Source organism: Phocoena phocoena, chromosome 11, assembly GCF_963924675.1.
Source record: "Phocoena phocoena chromosome 11, mPhoPho1.1, whole genome shotgun sequence".
In the NCBI taxonomy this organism is placed as follows: Eukaryota; Metazoa; Chordata; class Mammalia; order Artiodactyla; family Phocoenidae; genus Phocoena; species Phocoena phocoena.
Window position 1 is genome coordinate 59724982 of NC_089229.1, and position 19168 is coordinate 59744149.

Sequence of the window (19168 nt, forward strand, 5' to 3'; positions counted from 1 at the left end):
AATAAATTAAAAATTAAAAAAAAGAATTCCCCTCCTCAACAACAACAACAACAAAAAGTTGTCAATATTTCTCCAGTGATGTTTAGGAAAGAAGATTCTCTGTTTGGCACATGAAAAGATGTTCAACTCATAATAATCACTAATTATTAGAGAAATGCAAATCAAAACTATAATGAGGTATCACCTCACACCAGTCAGAGTGGCTATCATCAAAAAGTCTACAAATAATAAATGCTGGAGAGGGTGTGGAGAAAAGGGAACCCTCCTACACTGTTGGTGGGAATGTAAATTGGTACATCCACTACGGAGAACAGTATGGAGGTTCCTTAAAAAACTAAAAACTGAGTTACCATATAATCCTGCAATCCTATTCCTGGGCAAATATCCAAAGAAAACTATAATTCGAAAATATAGGGCGGCTTCCCTGGTGGCGCAGTGGTTGAGAGTCTGCCTGCCGATGCAGGGGACGCGGGTTCATGCCCCGGTCCAGGAAGATCCCACGTGCCGTGGAACGGCTGGGCCCATGAGCCATGGCCGCTGAGCATGGGCGTCCGGAGCCTGTGCTCCGCAACGGGAGAGGCCACAACAGTGAGAGGCCTGCATACCGCAAAAAGTAAATAAATAAATTAAAAAGATAGGGGCTTCCCTGGTGGTCCAGTGGTTAAGAATCCGTCTTGCAATGCAGAGGACGCTGGTTCAATCCCTGGTCAAGGAACTAAGATCCCACATGCCACAGGGTAACTAAGCCCGCGCACAGCAACTACAGAACCCACACGCTCTGGAGCCCACGCGCCACAACTAGAGAGGAGTCCACGCACCACAACGAAGAGCTCGAGTGCTGCAACTAAGACCCAACGCAGCCAAAAATTAATAAATATATAATAATAATAAAAAAGATACATGCACCCCAATGTTCATTGAAGCACTATTTGTAAAAGCCAAGATATGGAAGCAACCTAAATGTCCATCGACAGATAAATGGTTAAAAAAATGTGGTATAGGGCTTCCCTGGTGGCGCAGTGTATAAGACTACGCCTGCCAATGCAGGGGACACGGCTTTGTTCCCTGATCCGGGAAGATCCCACATGCCGCGGAGCAATTAAGCCCGTGCGCCACAACTACTGAAGCCCGCGCGCCTAGAGCCCGTGCTCCGCAACAAGAGAAGCCACTGCAATGAGAAGCCCACGCACTGCAACAGAGTAGCCCCTGCTCACTGCAACTAGAGAAAGCCCGCGTGCAGCAACAAAGAACCAACACAGCTAATAATAATAATAATAATAAAAGATGTGGTATATAAATACAATGCAATATTACTCAGCCATAAAAAAGGATGAAATAATGCCATTGTAGCGACATGGATGGACCTAGAGATTATCATACTAAGTGAAGTAAATCAGACCAAGAAAGACAAATATATGATATCGCTTATATGTGGAATCTAAAAAAAAAAAAAAGATACAAATGAACTTATGTACAAAACAGAAATGGACCCAGAGACACAGAAAACAAACTTATGGTTACCAAAGCGGAAAGGAGTGGGGGAAGGGATAAATTAGGAGTTTGGGATTAGCATATACACACTACTCTATATAAGATAGATAACCAACAAGGACCTGCTGTATAGCACAGGGAACTCTACTCAATAAAAATAAGCGAATTCCCTGGTGGTCCAGTGGTTAGGACTCGGCGCTTTCACTGCCATGGCCCGGGGTCAATCCCTGGTTGGGGAACTAAGATCTCTCAAGCCTTCTGCAGCCAAAAACAAAAAACAACAAAAAGCCAAAGGAGTTGAATGCATTTCTATTAGCTGAGCACTCTAACTCCTAGCCCAGGGCTTGCTCTGCCTCTTGCTAAAGCAATCATAGATTGCTTCTACTCCAGCCACTGCAGAATGGGAAACAGCACGAACAGCGGCAATCACAGACAGCAGTGTTGGCAGCTACGGCTTATGGCCTGGAGATGTGGGCACATGCCCTCTACAGGATGACTGGTGAGGACACCTCCCTCAAGTCTTGGGTGCTCAGTGGGGCACTCCCTGACAGTGAAACAGGTCTTAAGGAAACAGAAGAAGGTAGCATCTTTCTGACCTAATAACAGTCTGGCTTTGTCTCAGAGGTGTAGGAAGTGTCTCCCCAACATACAGCTATGATGGAACTTAAGACGTAAAGAGGAAGCTTCCTGGGATTATATAGCTGCTGTTTTCATCCGAGGGAATGGGTGGGGAGTTCTACCTGGATGAACTCTTAAGACTGCCACCTTGTGATTCAGCCGTACCTCTGAATTATTTTATCATTCTTCCTCATGACCGAATCCATGCAGTCGACATCACTTTGCTGTGGTGCAGAATTGAATGTTAGCTGTGCACTCAGAGGAATCTAATTTTCTCAGCTCTTCACAGACCTGAGAGGGTATGACTAGGAACAGGGATACTACTTTCATCTTAATAAGGTAGAAGGTCAAGCCTGTAGATGCAAGTAAGCTGGTAGATTTGGTATTGGAAAGATAGGACAGTCTCATCTAATCGCATCCATTTTATCAATGAAATATGGGCAAGGTCATCGGCTGAGAGGGAAGTGGAGGGGGTGTTGGAGATTTTAGAAGAGAGAAAGTGTGAAATAGTTATTGAGCAGAGTAGAAAAAAGAATTTACTAGGGAACTATAGAATGATTTGGCAATGTTGAGTTTGGGGGGCATAAATTTGAAGTATACTAGTCAGCAAGATTCTGAGATTTCCTCCATCAATATTTAGCTGCCCAGGTATAGATGTGGAGAAGCTGAATTGTTGGACTTAACCAGAAATGTTTTGTTTGGTTTTGTTTTGCTTTCCAGGAAAGTTCAGTGGAGACGGAGAGGGGCAAGGAAATTTACAGTGTCTACAAGTTTGTAGTTCTGGCTATGAAGGGGAGTGGATGGATTATTTTAAAAATAAAATTAAAAATAGTACAAATGGTTTAGAGGTCCTTGAGGCAGGAAGGTATTAGGATGGAGGAGGGGTGTTAGGGTATGAGAAGGAAAGGCAGATGGTAAACAGAGAATGGGTTTTTTTGGCCATGCCTCACAGCTTGCAGGATCTTAGTTCAAACCCAGACCCTGGCAGTGAAAGTGCCGCATCCTAAACACTGGACAACAAGGGAATACATACTTTCAGTTTCAGAGGATTTTATCTGGATTGAATTGCTCCAGCTCACTCTTCTTTTCCAACCCTTTGTTTTCCCTTCTTCCTTCTTTCCATCTCTCCTCCCACCAGAGAGAGAGAGGCAATGAAGTCTGCTTTTCATTTCCTGTCTGGACGACTGAGAGGCTGGCTCTCCACCAATCCTCAGATGGATCTCTCTTTTTCTCTCTCTCCATTCTGGAAAAGGGAAGCTGATATTTGGGGGATGATGTGGCCCAGGAGCCCTTGACCTTCCTCCCCGTGGGTATCTCATTCTCTGGCAAATGATCTCTTTGGGGAAAACAAGGCCAGAGATAGCAGCAACCAGGCTAGGAACGTGGTTTCAGCTGCAACCAGAAAGAGCACAGACAAGAACCAGGGAGATTGGGAGGCCCTGGTGTGGAGATAGCCTTCAGGGGAAGAACTTTCAACACCAGAGAATTTGAGCAGTGGCCCAGAGACACTGAGCAAATTAGACAACCCTCATCCTGGCTCTCCATCACCATACATGAGACTTGGGGAATCAAAGGGACCCGGGCTCACACAGTGAAGACAATCCCAGGATGCTCCCTTCTTGTTGGTTTGGCCCAGATGGTCACTCCAAGAGACTGGAAGCACCTCAGGAAAGCCCTGAGTCTTCCCAGGGAGGGCCAGACCAACCTGCCCCAGGGTCCTTGGAAGGAAAGGACTATCTGAGAACTTTGATAGGCAACTAGGCTCCTGGCAGGGAGTGGGCCCTGAGCCTGGTCACCATGAGCTACCCTACTGTCCCAGGAAAGTGTGGGAAACTTCCCCTCCACCCAAACCTCCTTTTATACCCCTGGACTTCCAGACTCTGTAACTGATCAAACCTTTATAGACTTTCCCCTCACAGCTATGTATTTACACATATTGTTTCTTCTTCCCAGAATTCTGTCCCCCATTTTTCTCCCTAGAAAATTCAGATTCTTCTTTTTTCAAGACTAGTTGAAAGGTTACCTCCTCCCTGAGGCCTTCATTGAGAAAATTAGTCGCTCCTTTTTCTCTGTTTCCCGGAATGTAACTTACTCATTCTCATATCACATCACATGTTTATATATGAGTCTGCCCAAAGGCAAGGCTCACTCTTTTTTTTTAATATTATTTATTTGAACCAATTTAGCACTTTATTCATTTTGGTTGGTGTGGCATTTATTTTACTTATTTATTTTCCCTATTATTATTATTATTATTTGGCTGCGTAGGGTCTTAGTTGCAGCATACGGGATCTTTGTTGAGGCATGCGGGGTCTTTTCCTTACAGCAAGCGGTCCACTCGGGTTTCTCCCTAGGTGTGGAGCGGGTTCCAGAGTGCACGGGCTCTGTATTTTGAACCGCGTGGGCCCTCTCGTTGAGGCGCGCAAGCTCTGTAGTTGTGGCACGCGGGCTTAGCTGCTCGCGCCCCGGCATGTGGGATCTTAGTTCCCCAACCAGGGATCGAACCCGTGTCCCTTGCATTGGAAGGCGGATTCTTAACCAGTGGACCAGCAGGGAGTCCCAAAACTCACTCTTTTTTTTTTTTTTTTGCGGTAGGCGGGCCTCTCACTGCTGTGGCCTCTTACCCTTGCGGAGCACAGGCTCCCGACGCGCAGGCTCAGCGGCCACGGCTCACAGGCCCAGCTGCTCCGCGGCATGTGGGATCTTCCCGGACCGGGGCACGAACCCGTGTCCCCTGCATCGGCAGGCGGACTCTCAACCACTGTGCCACCAGGGAAGCCCCCAAAGCTCCCTCTTTAGTCATCTTGGTATCCTCCAAATTTAGCAATCTGTTAAATACTCTATAAATATTTGTTGGGTGAGTGACGTATATTGTACTCAGAACTAGACACCTTGAGGTATATATAAAAAAGACAAAACATAAAATGCAACCCCTCACAAGAAATTTACCCATTAGTTAACAATAAGTTAATTTAATATATTTATTTGATAATAATAGATGTACCATATATGTGCCATTTAATAGTGCTTACTATATCCCAGACACTGAATCACTAAATTAAACATACATACCCAGTTGTTAACTTCTCACAATAACATGTAAGGTAAGTATTGCTACTATCCCTAAATTACAGATGGGTAAAATTAGGCTCAGAGAGATTAAAGAATTTGCTTGAGATCTCAAAGTGACTGTCAGAGCCAAGATTTGAATGCAGGCATTTCTGATTCTAAAACTTGTGCTCTTCACCATTAAACTATGATGCTCATGATAAGTTGTGTATAATACTGTTTATGTCATCACTATTACAAGACGATGCAACAAAACACAAAATCATATGGTTCAATTGGAAAAGAAACAAATTTTTTTTTTTTTTTTTGCGATACGCGGGCCTCTCACTGTTGTGGCCTCTCCCGTTGCGGAGCATAGGCTCCGGACGCGCAGGCTCAGCGGCCATGGCTCACGGGCCCAGCCGCTCCGCGGCATGTGGGATCTTCCCAGACCGGGGCACGAACCTGTGTCCCCTGCATTGGCAGGCGGACTCTCAACCACTGCGCCACCAGGGAAGCCCAGAAACAAATTTTTTAATAAATTTATTCATATTTTTTATTTTATTTATTTGGCTGCATTGGGTCTTCATTGCTGCGTGCAGGTTTTCTCTAGTTGCGGTGAGTGGGGGCCACTCTTCGTTGTGGTGTGCAGGCTTCTCATTGAGGTGTCTTCTCTTGTTGTGGAGCATGGGCTCTAGGCACGCGGGCTTCAGTAGTTGTGGCACGTGGGCTCAGTAGTTGTGGCTCATGGGCTCTAGAGCACAGGCTCAGTAGTTGTGATGCACGGGCTTAGTTGCTCTGGGGCATGTGGGATCTTCCCGGACCAGGGCTCAAACCCGTGTCCCCTGCGTTGGCAGGCGGATTCTTAACCACTGTGCCACCAGGGAAGTCCCAGAAAAGAAAATATTTAAATGAGGTTATTAATTCTCTGGTACATATAATAATTGCAAAAGGAGTTAGACAAGAGAAATATGTGTAAGTGTTGAGGTAGCCAGAGAAAATGTTGTGGAGACAGAACTTGAACTGAGCTGGGTCTTGGAGAGTAGATCAGAGGAAGGGATCCAACATTAATGTCCTTTGTGTATAGGCACGATGTGTACATTGTCTCATCTGATCCCTAACAAGAAGCTCTGTTCTCCCCAGTTACCAAAGGGAATCCGAGGCTCAAGGAAGCTATATAATTTGCCCAAGTCCACACTGCTAAGTGTGAGCTGAGACTCAAACCCAGATCTCGTTTCCACTCTGTACTGCCCCCTGGTTGGTAAAAAGAGCCAAGGAGAGCGTTCTGGTGCAAGGGGGCCGGAAGAGCAAAGACAGGAGGCTGGAATGAGCAGGCTGCCTGTTTAAAGCAGGAAATAGTCAGGCATCAAGCCTTCCATCCTCTAAGGAGCAGAGGGTGGGACTTCCTAGGCAGCTCCGCCCACTGTAGAGGATTGCAACAGGGTGGGGTGGGGGTGGGGGTTTTGGGGTTCCTGGAAGGTGACTGAAGCCTGTAAGGCTGGCACCATGCCCATGGTGTGGCTACAACTGGCCCCGCCCAGTAGCGCTGGGGTGGGAGAGCCATGGTCCCAGAGCTAGTTCCTGGAAGTGTACCACCCCTCCCCCCCAAACACTGCCGCATCTTGGTCCTGGTTCTCTCCCAGAACCAGGCTGCCTACCGGCTTCAGCTCTGGCCCAGGTATCTCTCCACCAGAGTCTGGCTTCCAGATAGACTGTTCTCAATTCCCAAGCCCCTGAGGCACTCTGGGCTCCAGGTTTCTAAGCTTCTATCTCCTAATAATAACAGACTCACTTTCTTATTCATCTCTTTTTAGCTTCCCCAAAACTCCCTTTATCTTCCCCAAAACTCCATTATCTCCATTTCCCCGGTGAGGAAGCAAGGCTCAGAAAGGTTGAGCTGCCCAAAGCCACGTAACCCGTGACCGTGAATGCAGGGACTCAAGTCCAGGTTTTAAGGTTCAAGATCTGACCCTCCCTCATTCTCCTCTGCACCATGCAACCTGCTCCTCTCTCTAGATTTAGAATTAAGCTCCAGGGGTTTTTTCTTCTGGACTATTCTGGACTCATTTATCAGCCTTCATCTGTTTCGGATTCAGTGCGGGGCTCTGCTAGCAGGGCATAACTCATAGTCGCCCAGGTCTGGGAACCTCAGTCTTACCCAACTCTCTGGACCCTCTTGGCCTGAGAGTGGGGCTCAGTGTCCTCAACTCCTGAGTCAATCCTCTAAGAATTCTTATCTGTGGAAAGGAACCTCTTCAAAGACTTTTTTATTCTATCCTCACCCAAACCAGAACACAAGGAAAAACCAGTGGATGGCTTAGGAGATCTGTCTCCACCACCTGGGCCTCAGTTTTTATCTCCCTTTTCTTACTTTAGTAAGAGGGGCCTCACTATTCCCTGGTCCCAGACCCCCTCCAACACCTCCCCCAGCCATCCGGGGTAACCGCCGGGCTCTGCAGCCTAGGATAACGCCCAGCCCTCCCTTGCACCCTGTGGCTGCCTCCCTTTCCGTCTGTTGAGAGAGGAAGCCAGGGGGTGGCGGGTGCAACCCTGCAGGGCACTGATAAAAGGGCAGCCCTGCCCCCGCCCCCTGGGGCCACTGCGGTCAGCCCAGCAGGCAAGCAGGCTAGGCAGCCAGCTCCCTCCGGGACCTGTGGCCCTCCCCAGGTTCCACCTCTAGCCACCCCGCCCTACTCGGGAAGCTGGTTGCATAACCCAGCGGGGTGTTTGGCAACACTGCTTGTGGCTTGCCCTGATGGTGGTGGTGGTGATGTGTGCACACGCGCTGGGGTGAGGGTGGGGTGGATTGACGGGGGGTGATGACAAGTCAGCCTTTTGGGGGTGCCTGAGCAGCACAGATGGAGAATGGTATAACAGTGAAGATACGTGGTCATGTTTTTCTCCATGTTCTGTCTCTGCCACCTTTGCTGAAGCAGGAGAATCTTAGGTATCCCATCTTAGGGATAGGAAAATCTTAGGTATCCTGGCTCGCCCAGCCGCAGACACTATCCAACCCATTCAGGCTCCTAATCCCCTGCTCATCTTACATCAAGCGAAAGAGATTTAAGATAGAAGGAGGTTGACTCTGGACCTCAGGGATCTGAGAGGAGGGAGCTAAAGGAATCATCCGCACCCCCGAGGGCTATAAAGAGCGTTCTGGAGGCAGGACAGAGCCCGGGAACCGCAGTAACAGCCTCTTCCTATGGGAGGGGAGTGGAGTGAGGTGGGAGAGACACTCTGGCCCATCGCCTAAATGAGGGCTGTCTGTTCACTTAGCTCAGCCTGCACGACCATGCCTGTCCCCGCAAACAAGAAAACTGCTTCAAACACATCTATGACCCGTGCACGGGATGAAATACAACCTCCCTAGTTTAACTTTCAGGACTTTACTATCTAGCCCCAGTCAAAGTTCCCAGGCTTACCTTTTACTACTTGCTACCCCACACCCCATCCTAGGAAACCCAAAATACTCCTCTGTGTTTGATGCTTCTATGTCTTCACACCTTTGTTTGGAATACCCTTCTCCCCTTCTTTTCCTGGTGAACCCTGAGTCATTCTCCACAGCCCAACTCAATTGTCATCTTCTCTGTGAAGCCGGCTGTGAATTTCACCAGCAGCAGTTCAGCTCCATAGCACTTTATATAGACCTTTATTACTGGAATTCCCTGCCAAGACTGTTAATGAGGACGCAGACTATGTCTTATTCATCTTTGTGTTCCTGGAGTAGGAAACATGGTAGATACACAATGAATATTTGTTGAATGAATGAATGAACGAGTAGACACTCAGTAAATATCCATTCATTCATTGAACAACTTGTGTTATCCATAGTTGTATCTGCAATGCCACAAATAACGTCCTGAACTGGTAGCTTTCATTCAGTAAATGTTTGTCCACTAGCTGTAACCCGATATCATTACTGAATCAGTCACAAGTGTGACTATCTCCACCCCTCATCCCCTCTGAGGGGCCCAAATAAGTATATAAATGAGAAAGCTATCTGAATGCTCATGTATGTGACCCAGATTCATACCTGGGTCATCAAGAGATTCTGAACCCACTTGTAACATGCAATGAAGCCAGGGGTCACCTCCTGCCCTACACAGATCATGCCTGTAGAATTATGATCTCCTGGGGATGGAATTCAAAACACTGAACCATGGGTTTGGCATGGGTGTTGATCAAACCCCCACACACAGGCTGCAAGGAGGCTGCAAAGAGGAGGGTATCACATTGCCTCTTGAGTTGCTTGGTTGGGTCATTGGGTTGTGGGGGTGGTCCTGAGAGAGAATCGGGGTGGCTGACATAGTGGTGGAATGGTGGGGACACTTGGAAGACTCCCAGAAGCTATTCTTCACCAACAGGGACAGAATATTTTCATTATTTTAATAGTGAACGCAACCCTATAAGAGAATGCTGGCTGAATGCCAGCTCTGCCTTAGGGTGGCACCTGCCTGCCTCCCCTGTCTTTAACTGTTTCCAATTTAACTTGAACATCATAAGAAGAAAAAATAGGAAAAAAGTGTAAGCTGCAGCTATAAGGAGTGAAGCTAGACATAGGAAGGACTTTCCTTAGAGCTGAAAACCACTAAAAGCTAAGAGGAAGCAAGGCTTTTCTCCTAGTCTCTGCAGAGAGATCCGTTTGGCCTGGGACTTGGGTTGTGAGTTTGAGGCAAATGGATGAATGAGTGACTTCTGGGGTGTACTTACTGGCCTGCCCCAGAGCTGCCCTGGGTGCTGGGGGATGGACCTGATATCCTACACACGTGTCCTGGTCTGTCCAGTGTATGTGGCTGCCATGTGGCTGGGGTGCCTTGCCTGGAAGAAAGGACAGAGGGCATCTAGGGTCCCCTTTAAGGGAGGTGAATAATGTCCCTGCCGGTAGCCTCCCCCACCCCCAACTCCCCTCACACACTGACAACAAACCTGTCCAAGAAAGAGGCCTTTGTCCTAGGACATCTGAGGCTGCAGGGGGAGGGGAGAAGGCTACAGGTGAAAGGACACATCAAAGCAGCCGGCCCCTCCTCCCCCCAAAAGCTCCCCTACCCCTTGCCCAGAGCCCAGGCTTTCCTGAAATTAAAGCAGTGCCCTGAATGCCCACCTGCCTAACAGCTGGGATGCTAGACATCTGGTCCTTTTCTTCAGCTGCCCTCCACCTTGCCAGGACTCAGTTTCCCTGCCCCTCAGAGAGTCAAGGGGGCAAAGAGAAGGAGGTTACAACTTGTATAAAGTCTAGAGGTCACTCTGCCACGGATCATCAGGTTGGAATCCATCAGATGCATGGGAGAAACGCAGAGCTGGCTGGACTCCTGGGCTCAAAAGGAGGGCTGGGAGAGGCTTGGAGCCATGTGTGCCCCCGCTGGCTGGGAGCAAGGTGGGGGTGGGGTGTGGGCAGAAACCACACCGGGCTCAAGTTTCCTCTCTTGGCCAGAAGGGGCAGGAGGAGAGGAGGGCCACGGGGAAAGGGGAGGGTTGGAGGAAGGACGGAGAACTCAGGCTGAGGGCTTCAGAGAGGAGGCTGGTGTGCCGGCCCCTGAGGTCCCCTCACTCGGGCCCGAGCCTACACACTGGGCGCTCAGCGATGGCCTGGGGGCAGGGCTCGGCCCTCCCCGGTTCTCAGAGGTAGCAGGGATCCTCACCCAGAAGGTGTCAGCCCAGGCCCAGCCTCCCCAGAGACAGCACCCGGAGCCACATCTCTCTCCTCACCCTGCTTGGACCCTGCCACAGGTGCCTGAGGGGCAGGGTGGGAGGAGGATTCCAGGGGGACCCAGGGGCAAGCTGGGGAGGTGAAGGAGGCAGCGGGAGAAAATAAGCAACTTGCCGTGCATTCCTCGGAGATCTCAGACCTTTCCAGGCTGCCCCTGGTTTAGGAATTTGACATCTTTGGGAATTTCTCTGGGAGAAGACCTAGATGGCTTTTTGAGCCCTCTGGGATTCTGGGGGTGAAAGGCTATGGATGGGGACGAGACAGTGGTCCCCTGAGGCACGCCTGAGGGGCTGGGGAGTGACACTGAGTAACCCTTCAGCAGGCTGGCTGCCCTGGGGCAGCCAATAGACTCTCAGGTATATGGTACCATCCTTTCCCCTACTCCGTCCTATCCCACTGCCCTGTCCAGCCATCTGGGAGGTTTGGGGAATGCTAAGGAATCCGAGGCAGTGGATGCCTGGATTGCTGGGAGGTGTCGTTGCAGCAGGATGGGCTGCTAGGGGTAGAGGGTGCTGAGTTCTCGCCTCCCTTTGCCCGTTCTCTTCTCTGGGCCTAGGGCAGTAGCTGGAACTGGAAGGGAGAGGAAGGCGTCCCACCCCAGCATAGTTTCTCCTGACTGGAAATCTTGGCGGCTTGGGAGGTAGAGGGCTGGGAAACAGTGGAAGAGAAGAGGTCAGGTATCACATCTGCTGGGGCTGAGATTCTCTAGTCACTGGCCCCCGAAGGACTGGAGTTGGGGGGTCTAGTGACCAAGTGACAGGATGGCAGAAACTTGTCCCTCTCTCCCTTGTTCCATGCGCCTGTTTGAGTCATGTATGCCCCCAGGAGACTGAACCTTACTGTGATCAAAACTGCCCCCCCCTACCCCGTTCACTCTCCCTCCCCACCTCTCTCCCCAGCCCCTTTTCCCTCCAGGCTATTTCTTTCTCTCACTTCTGTGTGCCTCTCCCTCCTTGGGGATTCTTCCTAATCTTTCTAAATAGGCTGCTTATCTGCCATAACACACCCCAAGTTTTACTGATCCCTCCCCATCCTTTCCCTGCCTCTATTGACACCTGGAGAGGAGGCGTTGTCTAGTAAGCCCCAGTACACGGTCCCAGACAAACAACAACAACAGCGTCCCAGAGGCGAGCCCTTTCTCTGTCTCTCCCCCTTGTCAAGGTGTTACAGAGCCCTGGGCTGCAGATGGGGCCAAATATCTTCCTTTCCCCAGCATCCCTCCCCAAATGGCCCTCATTCTGTATCCTGAAACATAAAGCTCCACGTCATTCTGTGTGTACTCAGGGATTGTGATAAGATCTTTCCGGGTAATCCCATCAGGATGAGAGTAAAGAGCGTGGGTTATAGTCTCTGGAGATGGTGTCCGTCCTACCTGATGTGCAATGTTGGGGAGCAAGATGTCTGTGTGACCTCAAAGTGTGGGCTAAACTGGAAAGTGGGAACCGTCTGTTGTAAAAGAAAAGGGACACAGGGAGGCATGTTCCACTTTCCCAGTATCTCTCCAGCTTCTGTACCCTCTGTGATGTTCTATTTGATCCAATTCTGACTATACCCTCATACCTCTGGCTGCCAGCCCCCTGGCCCGTCTTCAGGAAGGGAGACTCCTAAGACCTGTTGAAGGTAGACTTCCTGACCTTGCCTGTTGTATAGACCACCACCCATCTCTGAGTGTCTAGGGAAAAACAGACTACGCCTTTTTGGCCTGGTGCAAACTTGCCACTGCACCAGAGAGCTGGTTGGATTTGATCCTGAGGCTCTCCTTAACTGCCTCTTTCCTAACCTCCCACCTCCCCCAGCAGCCCTTCTGGATTCTCATTTCCCTGTCCCAGGGTGAGGGGAAGATTCAATTCCTGGTCTTTATGAGGAGGGGCTGATATCTAGTCTCAGAGACTAGGGCAGCCTAGAACCCAGCCTCGCCTGGGTCAAGGGTGTGAAGCTAGGAGAAGTCTGGAGATTACTTGCCAGGTGCTCTTCTGCCCTTGCATTCTTTTAAGTCCATATTGTTGGACCAGTTTAGTAGTTTTCAAAGTAGGGTGGGCCTCTGGCATCAAAAACACGAGGCCACTCGTTAAAATGCTGATTGCTGGGTACCTGTGCCTATGAATTCAATTCGATAGGTCCAGGGTGGCTTTCAGAATTCTGTATTTTCACAAGCACCCCAGGTGAAGGCAGGCCACAGTAAAGTTTGTGACTGCCTGAGCCAGATGCAATCTACTGCGAGGAGGTTCTCCAAGTCTGTCCCCATTTAATAGGAGAGTATGAATAAGAAGCGATTTGCCCCAGATCATGCATCTGGAAGGCTAGAGAACCTGGTCTCCTGCCTCCTAGGACAGGATCTTTGTACTGCACCTAAGAGTCAGATCTGGGAAACTAGGAGGGACAAAATGGGATGTGTGTGTGTGTGTGTGTGTGTGTGTGTGTGTGTGTGTGTGAAGGACTGTGAGGCAAGAGTCATCGTCCCTGCCCCCTAAACCCCTTCTTCATTCACTTTGCCTTTGGGCAATTTCCGCCAGAACCTGGGTGGGGGAAGGTGGGGTTCCGGTGTTGAAATGGCATCCTGGACAGACATAAACACCCCACCCTCTGCCCACTTGCCAAGGGCCTGTGCCTATACCAACTCCCAGCTCTGGGGATGGCAATATAACAAGGGTTAGGGTTAGGGTTAGGGTTAGGGGGCAGGGGCTAGGGGAGATCCTCCTTCGAAAGGACAATTTAAAGTTCTCACCAATTTTGTGGTGAGTCAAAGAGTGGAGCCCATATTAAATAGCTGTGATAGGCCAACCTTGTGGTGATCTAAGGTCATCCAGTCCTATGCTCTGTCCTTCTATAAGTCTCCCTCACCCACCCAGCCTGCCTGCCCTCACTTACATGGCAAAGGTAGGGTGTGGTGTCTGGCCCTAAGAGATCAGGAGGTCCCTGTCACATCTACTTGAAGTCTCTTGCCGAAGGCAGGGAGAACAGATGAGGGTGAGATGGGTGTCAGGGAATAGGGAGGTGGGATGAGGAGAGAGGTTGACAGAGAGGAGAAGATGAAGGTGGGGTGAGGGGTTACCGAGAATGTTGAGCTATCCAAGCAGAGAGGGACCTCCAAGTTCAACTTGTCTCACTCCCTGGTTTTACAAATGAGGAAACAGAGGCTCAGAGAAATGCGATGGCTTGCCCAACATCATGCTGTTGCCCTGTGGCAGAGCTGCAGCTAGAGCCCAGATCCAAAGAAAGGGGGCTGGAGGGAAGTGTGTGTTCAAGCCTCTAAAGAAATATTCCTTAGAAGAGAAAAGAGACTGAGATTCAGGACTTCCCTGGTGGCGCAGTGGCTAAGAATCCACCTGCCAATGCGGGGGACGTGGGTTCGTAGCCCTGATCAGGGAAGATCCCACATGCTGCGGAGCACCTAAGCCCGTGCGCCTAGAGCCCGTGCTCCGCAACAAGAGAAGCCACTGCAGTGAGAAGCCCGTGCAGCGCCAACGAAGAGTAGGCCCCGCTCGCCGCAACTAAAGAAAGCCCGGGCGCAGCAACGAAGACCCAGTGCAGCCAAAAATAAATTTAAAAAAAAAAAAAAAAGAGTCTGAGATTCCACAGAAAGAGTTGATTGATATCGACCGCCAATAGAGTCTCGGCGTATGGAGGAGACATGGGAGCAGGATTGGGAAGGCGCCTGGAAGGTGGGATAGGCTAGTGGAGTCGGCGACTCTAGGTACCAGACCTGACTCTGCTACTTATCAGCCTGAGTCTCAACTTCTGAATGGAACTTACAGGATCTTTGTGGAAAGCAATCTCATAAACGAGTGCTTATAAACCACCAGCTCGGTTCTCAACAAATGCCAAATAAGTCTTTGCCGTGGTTATTATATGACCTCAGGAGAGAAAAGACCGCTGGTTGTGTGGAGTGGGGTATAGCCAAGATGACCCTGTGGGACACAGGGCAGAGGTCCAGTGTCTCCAGAGACCATTCCTCCTCTGCTGCCTGCTGGCTGATAAACCTCTTATCTGGCCCAGGCAGGGGAGCCCAGGGCCAGGATAGGAGGAGAGGGCAGGGCTGCTATCAGTCACCAGGCCTGGGCCATATCTTAGAGAAGGGGAGGGGCTGTCTGCTTGGCTCTTCCCACAACACACTCCTTGGGGATCCCCAAGCACTCGCTCTCATCTTGGAAAGAAAAGACTGAGATCCTAAAAGTGAGGGCAGAGGAGGAGAGCAGGAGTGATCCCTGATGTTGCTGCAGGAAACAGGAAAAATAAAAAACACTGGATGATGTGACTTTTGTCCTGGCCAGTGATACAGTTTTGAGGAGTAAGAAGTAGGGGAAAGTGAAGGCATCTTGTCTGAAAAGAAGATAAAAACCTACTGTGCTCCCAAACGAACTGCCTACAGCCATAGCAGGTGAGATAGAGACAACACAGCAGAAAAAGGCTTTCTAGCTTAAGGAGTTTGTCCGATGATGAGTTTGCCCGATGAATGGGGGTGGGTAGGGCGGGGAATGAGGCGTCTCCTTCCCTCAGGTGAAGCTGGAGGGAGCCTCTCCATGGAGGAGGACAAAATTGCTGACCTGTGGCAAGAGGGGCCCTAACTCCTGTTTCTCCTTTGACACAGATTGCTGGGACCATTTGGGCTTTCGGGACCTTGGACCAGGCCCTGGCCCAGTAGGATGCCCCCGTGTCCTCCCCAGCAGAGCAGGAACAGGGTGACACAGTTGCCCACTCTGGAGCTGGGTGAGATGGAATTGACTTGGCAAGAGATCATGTCCATCACTGAGCTGCAGGTGAGTGGGGTTAGGGGGCAGGGGTGGGGGGAGGGAAAAGCAGAGAAACAGGGAGTCTGGCTGGGACTGAGGCCGGGGGCTGGAGCAAGCAGAGCCCAGGGTCTCAAGATGGAAATGTTCCAGGCACTGTGAAAGGAAGGGCTGGAGTCAGAGGGCGATCTGGATGGAAGACCAGAGCATTGAAGGGGAGGGAGTGTGGATGAGCAGGAGATAGGAGTGGTGGGGAAGGAAGGATCTGATTGGGGGTGTAAGCTCTCTTGGCAGTCACTCTGCTTACGTCTCTCTGCCCCGCCTTCCCTTCCTCACCTTCTTCTGTTCTGACCTCCTCCAATCCTGCCCATCTTCTTCCCTCATTTCCTCCCACTGCCCTCAGCAGCCGGCGGGGCGGGGGTGGGGGGGGGTGGGGGGGTGGGGGGGGTGGGGGGGGTGGGTCCCCTTTCCCTCAGGTAGCAGAGCTGTAGTTCTGACCTTGGGAAGGGGGGTCAGACTATGCCGGGGTCCTCTCCTCCTGCTAGTTGGACAAAGGGGTGTCTGTTGGCCTAACAATAATGCCTTTGTCCCCAGCTGGGCTGGAGCAGGGTGGCTCCCCGATGTGGGTTGGGGGCCCTTTTCCAGCACGTTCTCTCCTCCTCTCTGCACCTGGGCAGGGACAGAGGGACTGAAGGGGAGAGGGCAGAGCTTGTGCCGGCTCCCCAAGGTAACTCTCAGCCCCAGACCTGGCTCTGTGCCCACCCCCTTCTCTTCCCTGCCACCTTGCCTGGGCCCTCAGGATCTGCCCTAAGCCCTCTTCCCACACAGCAGCTCCCTCTGCTGGGCACCCAGGGCATGGCCAGGGTCTGAACTTGACCCTTTGACCCTAGATAGTGGCAGCTGGAGACACTCCTTGTCTTCCTGAAGGAAATAAAGGGACATGAGCCATTTCAATACAGTAAGAACTTCTGAAGAGGAGGGGATTCCATAATTGTTGCGTGACTTCCCTTCTTGTTTAAGCCGCTTTCCTCGTGAACGAACAGTATCACAACTTTGCCAGCTTTCATTGATACTCAGCACCGTTCTCTTCCCTCGTGATTATCTCACTGGGTCTTTCAGCTGGACCCAGCTTGGTTCTGAGAGACAGCTGGTTTCTTCTCTTTCTCAGCCTGTCTCCAAACCTTTTGGTGTCTTTTCTTGCAGGGCCTAAACGCTCCAAGTGAGACATCCTTCGAGCCCCCAGCCCCATACCCTGGGCCCCCGCCGCCTCCAAGTTACTGCCCCTGTTCAATCCACCTGGAGGCTGGCTTTCCCCTTTCTTCACCACCTTATGAGCTCCCAGCACCCACATCTCACGTCCCAGACCCCCCATACGCCTATGGCAACATGACCGTACCAGCCTCCAAGCCGCTGACCCTCTCGGGCCTGCTCAGTGAGCCCCTCCCAGACCCCTTGGCCCTCCTGGACATTGGGCTGTCAGCGGGGCCATCCAAGCCCCAAGAAGACCCAGAGTCCGACTCAGGATTATCCCTCAACTACAGTGACGCTGAATCTCTTGAGCTGGAGGGGACGGAGGCTGGTCGGCGTCGCAGCGAGTACGTAGAGATGTACCCAGTGGAGTACCCCTACTCACTAATGCCCAACTCCTTGGCCCACCCCAACTATGCCTTGCCACCTGCCGAGACCCCCTTAGCCTTAGAGCCCTCCTCGGGCCCCGTGCGGGCCAAGCCCACTGCACGGGGGGAGGCGGGGAGTCGGGATGAGCGTCGAGCCCTGGCCATGAAGATCCCCTTCCCTACGGACAAGATCGTCAACTTGCCAGTAGATGACTTCAACGAGCTGTTGGCACGGTACCCGCTGACGGAGAGCCAGCTGGCACTAGTCCGGGACATCCGAAGGCGGGGCAAGAACAAGGTGGCCGCCCAGAACTGTCGCAAGAGAAAGCTGGAGACCATCGTGCAGCTGGAGCGGGAACTGGAGCGGCTGGGCAGTGAGCGGGAGCGCCTCCTCCGGGCCCGAGGCGAGGCCGACCGGACCCTGGAGGTCATGCGCCAACAGCTGACGGAGCTGTATCGTGACATTTTCCAGCACCTGCGGGATGAGGCAGGCAACAGCTACTCCCCTGAAGAGTATGCATTGCACCAGGCTGCTGATGGCGCCATCTTCCTGGTGCCCCGGGGGACCAAGATGGAGGCCACAGACTGAGCTGGCCGGAGGGTTGGGGCTGGTGATGGAGGTTTCCTTCATTCTCTTCTGATAAAGGTGCTCCCCAACCGTGAGGCCAAGAAGGAGCTGAGTTCTGTAGACCAGGAGGGACCACAGTGGGAAACCTGGCATTTGGAAAGTCCAAGGTGTGCTCAGTGAGGCTTGCCCGGAGGCGAGGACGTGAGGGGAGGGCTTGAATCTCTCTTCCGTGAATCAGTTTCGTGAATCAGTTTCCCAGGTCTCCAATCTCTTGTCTGAGCTTTGGTATATAAAGCACTCTACAGAAACAGCTTTCCGCTGTGTCTTCCTTCTCGAGGGAGGGTGATGAAGCGGGGTGCCCTCAGAGCTCACTGCCTGCTGCTGGCAGGGAGGTAGCTCTGCTGAGCTTGCTTCTTTCCCCTACGGCTCTGTATGAGGACATGTGGACACATGACGCTTGGGCCTGAGCAGTGTGATATCTACCACCTTCACTCCCCTTCTCACAGCCAGGGGCCATGGATGATTTGAGGAACCACACCTTCTCGGGTGGCCCCCTATTTATAGAGCTGGGATTGTTGCCAGAGCCGGCTAGATCCTCTGTGAGAGGTCCCTGAGGGTTAGGCCACTCCTTTTACAAACTTTGGGGCACTGGAAATCCTAGAACGCCCACAGGCCATTTTCCCCTCCTCATGCCTACTTCTACAGGACTCCCTCAGCCTGGGCCGTGATGCCAGAGCTCTCTCAGAAGACTGAGTGAGCTGCTCTTGATTGGAATGAGAGAATTTGATTGGACACCCAAGTTTCAGGGGATTTCACACCCAGGTCTGGGTACCAAGTCTGCTCCACAGTGGAGCACAGTATGCGTTTCAGTGAGATCTTCCATCTCCCTGGTTACATTAGATAGAAGTTACCCAATTCTTGTTTTGGTGCCTCCGCCCCCCTCTCTAGATCCTTGAAGATCTAGGGCCTTTTATTAGTATATTTTTCCTTCGAACACGACTAAGTTTCAGAATTCTTAGCCACATGGATCAAAGTCCAGTCAAACCTCCACACACCTTCATCTCCTTGCTTGGAATTGCGGTGGTTCCCACTCTTCCCAATCACTGAATTATATAAATTACATTTTGCTTCTTTACACTTCTATTCAATTTTACTGGCTCCATTTCAATAGAGAAACCTTACTTCCAAGTTCTGATATTCATTAGTTGAGACAAAAAAGCAGACAGATGTGATCAAACTGGAATCTTCATGCCTACAGATTCAGAAAAAAAGTGGTCTCTAGGAAATGAAAGTTTCCTAATAGGTCTGAAGACAGTCCAACCTGTCAACTTTCCAAAAACCTTAACATGTGGGATCAAGTGGTAATGAGATTAGTTGTTCAATTTAACTAGTT

General features: G+C 51.0%; 1 protein-coding gene across 3 annotated transcripts; it reads left to right on the forward strand.

Moving 5' to 3' along the window:
• The first annotated feature begins 10587 nt into the window (after positions 1-10587).
• NFE2 (nuclear factor, erythroid 2) lies at positions 10588-18083 on the forward strand. Of its 3 annotated transcripts, none has more exons than XM_065887460.1 (3): positions 10588-10884; positions 15453-15621; positions 16795-18083. In XM_065887460.1, exons 2-3 carry the CDS (start codon positions 15508-15510, stop codon positions 17794-17796), a joined length of 1116 nt encoding a protein of 371 aa, XP_065743532.1. In that variant the 5' UTR covers positions 10588-10884; positions 15453-15507; the 3' UTR covers positions 17797-18083. The 3 variants fall into 3 exon arrangements, with proteins under 3 accessions (XP_065743532.1, XP_065743535.1, XP_065743533.1); XM_065887463.1 differs by lacking the exon at positions 10588-10884 and adding an exon at positions 13559-13599; XM_065887461.1 differs by lacking the exon at positions 10588-10884 and adding an exon at positions 15014-15242.
• The last annotated feature ends 1085 nt before the right edge of the window (positions 18084-19168 follow it).